Source organism: Salpingoeca rosetta, assembly GCF_000188695.1.
Source record: "Salpingoeca rosetta unplaced genomic scaffold supercont1.42, whole genome shotgun sequence".
NCBI classification, from domain to species: domain Eukaryota; class Choanoflagellata; order Craspedida; family Salpingoecidae; genus Salpingoeca; species Salpingoeca rosetta.
Window position 1 is genome coordinate 304919 of NW_004754892.1, and position 3236 is coordinate 308154.

General features: G+C 55.8%; 3 protein-coding genes across 3 annotated transcripts in view; all 3 read left to right on the forward strand.

Moving 5' to 3' along the window:
* Positions 1–532: 532 nt before the first annotated feature.
* PTSG_11277 (uncharacterized protein) lies at positions 533–1718 on the forward strand (the record flags this gene model as incomplete). The annotated part of the gene is made up of 5 exons (XM_004987717.1): positions 533–611; positions 761–978; positions 1125–1266; positions 1428–1528; positions 1665–1718. The coding sequence occupies 5 exons, from the start codon at positions 533–535 to the stop codon at positions 1716–1718; spliced, it is 594 nt and encodes a 197-aa protein (XP_004987774.1).
* Positions 1719–1906: 188 nt separating this feature from the next.
* On the forward strand, positions 1907–2994 carry PTSG_11278 (uncharacterized protein; the record flags this gene model as incomplete). The annotated part of the gene is made up of 3 exons (XM_004987718.1): positions 1907–2020; positions 2243–2461; positions 2815–2994. The coding sequence occupies 3 exons, from the start codon at positions 1907–1909 to the stop codon at positions 2992–2994; spliced, it is 513 nt and encodes a 170-aa protein (XP_004987775.1).
* Positions 2995–3015: 21 nt separating this feature from the next.
* PTSG_11279 (uncharacterized protein) overlaps positions 3016–3236 on the forward strand; it is a gene marked incomplete at both ends in the record, with an annotated part of 1593 nt that continues 1372 nt past the window's right edge. Inside the window, one exon of the mRNA XM_004987719.1 lies at positions 3016–3139. Within this exon, the coding sequence (XP_004987776.1) occupies positions 3016–3139 (124 nt within the window). The remainder of the gene's footprint in view (positions 3140–3236) is intronic.

Genomic DNA, 3236 nt, shown 5'->3' on the forward strand with positions numbered 1-3236 from the left:
CATGTGCGCATGTGTGAGCGTGAGTGTGCGTATCTCCATGTGTTTTCCACAATCCTATATCAAGCAAGATGGTGTCATGGTGTAGTGAAACGTGGTGACAGCACTGACGCATGCTGATCGTTTGACACTCGCCTTCACTTACCCTCCATTACCCCTCACTATCCATCAACGATCACCGACAAGCGTGTACAAGGAGGGCGTGGTATCGCCGAGGATCAGTCAAGATCACCGGTCCCATACACCAGTTTTTTCACATTTCTTGTAGGTGCAGATGATTTTATGTGTGTGTGTGTGTGTGTGTGTGTGTGTGTGTGTGTGTGTGTGTGTGTGTGTGTGTGTGTGTGTGTGTGTGTGTGTGTGTGTGTGTGTGTGTGTGTGCAACATGTCGATTGATGGGATTTCAACTCGACTGTATGCACACTCACCTACTATCTTGATCCATACACACGAACCCCCCTCGACATACAATATCACACAACCTGTTGACAGCAAGTGTGTGCTGTACGAGAAGCCGCTGCTGGAGAGCGGGACGATGGGCACGGGCGCCAACGTCGACGTCATTGTGCCGCACACCATCAACTCATACAGCGACGGCGGCGACGCAGAAGCAGGTATGTGTGCTGTGTACACGTGCGTGTGTGCATTTGAGAAGCTTACACGGTCGTTTGCATCTATCCAGCCCCATCGTCTCACCGCCACTCAACATCCCTTCTTTCATCTTCTTTTTCTGTTCTCAGGTGGCGGCATCCCCCATGTGCAGGCTGCGCAACTTCCCGCACCTCATCGAGTGGGGCGCGGGCCAAGTTCACGGACCTGTTTGTGAGCCCTGCGTCGCAGCTGCAGCAGTTCTTGGAGGATCCTGAGGGATTCACCTTGGGGCTGGAGACGAAGATTGAGCAGCACGTGGGCGGCGAGCGGATTGGCGCCCTCGAACGCGGCGTGGACACGCTCAAGGCCATCAAGGACCTCGCCGCACAGGTGCTGGTGTTGTTGTTGTTGTTGAAGGTGGCAGCGTGTGGTAATTGTGTGGTAATTGTGTGATGGATGTGATGACACACCCTTTCCTGCTTATGAGGGTTAACATCTCCGTACCTTCACCACCACCGACACGTACTTTCTTTCAGCTGCAAGAGAAGCCGACGATGGAGACCTGTGTGTCGCTGGCGTGGTGCGACTTCCACGCGTTTTCCCGCGACGTCATTCTGGACCTCATTGCCACCTTCCCCGCAGACGCAAAGACCAAGAGTGGAGAGCCCTTCTGGTCAGGTGAGGACTCGCGCGCGCGTGTTTGTTTGTTTGTGTGTGTGCGTGTGTGTGTGTGCGTGTTGTTTGTTTGTGTTCGCTCTGGCAGCACCACCCACACCGCAACTGATCGTTTGCTCGCCTCGCCCCTCGCCCCTCGCCCGTCGTGTGTGCTGCCCATAAAGCCTACAAGATCTTCCCCGAGGTGCTCGAGTTTGATCCGCAGAATCCGCTGCACAAGGCGTTTCTGATTGCCGTCACCAACCTCGACGCACGTGTCTTCAAGGTGGGCTGGCTGTGGGGTGCCTTGTTTGCTTTGGGGTTAGGTGGTGGTGGGGGGTTGCTTTGGGGTGAGGTGGTGGTGGCGGTTGCGTGCGGTCGTTTTCTGCTGACGCCCCTGCCTCATCTGCGATGATGTTCAGGTGCACCCGACCAAGTACCCGAGTAAGGAGAACAAGCTCCACATCAAGCGGTGAGCCGCGATGGCATGGGCTTTGCTTGGAGCTTTTTGCAGCATTGAATGGCTACGACGCTTGTGACTCGACACACACAAACACACACATACACATGCACACACCCACCCACATGCACATGCACACACACACATGCGCACACACACACATACACACACAAATTCTCGTGCCGTTCCTCATGCTTGCGCATGATGTGCCTTGTTTTGGAGACAGATGTTGCGGCGTGGTTCATCAACAAGCGCAAGGTGTACCCTGTCAAGCCTGACCTTGACGACTCCAAGCTCCCGCCAATCGACATCCCCATCGTACGTGCCCAACGCGGTGCCACGAAGCAGGGTGAAGAGTGTCTGAATGTGTGTGCGTGTGTGTGCGTGTGTGTGTGCGTGTGAGTGTATGTGTGTTTGAGTTGGCAGCAGTTGCTGTGAGTCTCAACTGCACCCACTTGTGAATCCTCACACGCACACACACACACACACTCACTCACACACACATAACACACATAACACACATAACACACGAACACACAGAATGCGCCAGATCATGCAGACTGGCGGGACGCAGGTGAACGCCCTCATCCAGGCGAGCGCAAGGCAAGGAGCTCTGGCAAGATGCCCGAGGCCACGGGCCAAGGCGACGCGCCAACCGACAAGAGCATCAAGCGCCTGGCACAGGAGGCAGGCCTGGACACCAAGAAGAAGAAGCTGCTTGTGTTTGACGACGTCGCCCTGACAAACGAGGATGGCGACGTGTGTGTGTGTGTGTGTGTGTGCTACACGTACATCCTTAAGCTGTTGCTCTTCCCACTGCAACAGTTGTTCCTTTCTCTTCTGTTGGTGCTATGACCTTTCTTTCGTGTTCCGTCCACGTTGCGTGCGTTGGCTCAGTTCTTTGGCTCACACCATCGAGCACGTTCAGTGCAGCCACTCATCCATTCAACGACACTTCCCTCTCAACACAAACCACGAATATACATCGCACATCCATTTCAGCACCAGTCTTCCCAGGACATCAAGAACATCAAGCAGCCAAGCAGACACGCACTCCTACTCTCGTCTCTCTGAGGCCTCCTGGCAGCTGTCCTTCTGCTTCTTCTGAGCAGGGCGGCTACTCCTACGTCAACGCCAGTCCCGATGGCCGCCTGCTGGTGGTTGAGTCGTTTGTGTGGGACATGCACAGGCTGACATGCAAGCAGCGCGTGCCCATCACAGCAACCGACATGGTGTGGACCAAGGACGGCAAGCACCTCATCGGCCCCTCTTACTCCCCTACTCCCGCGTGAACATCTGCGGCCTCGGTGCACATGAGGCTGAACGCACAGTCATCTTCGGGGATCTTTCCTGGCGCTGAGCTTGCATGCGCCGCCGCGTCCGATGGCGTCATCGAGAGGTGGCAGAAGGGAGCCCTAGGAGTGCAAGCTGCACCGCGTGCCAGACCTCAAGTGCATGGCGGTCGTGCCGTGCCGTCAACTCCGACACACGCCGCTGCATTGCAGTCACGCCCACTCTGTACATCGCGGACAAC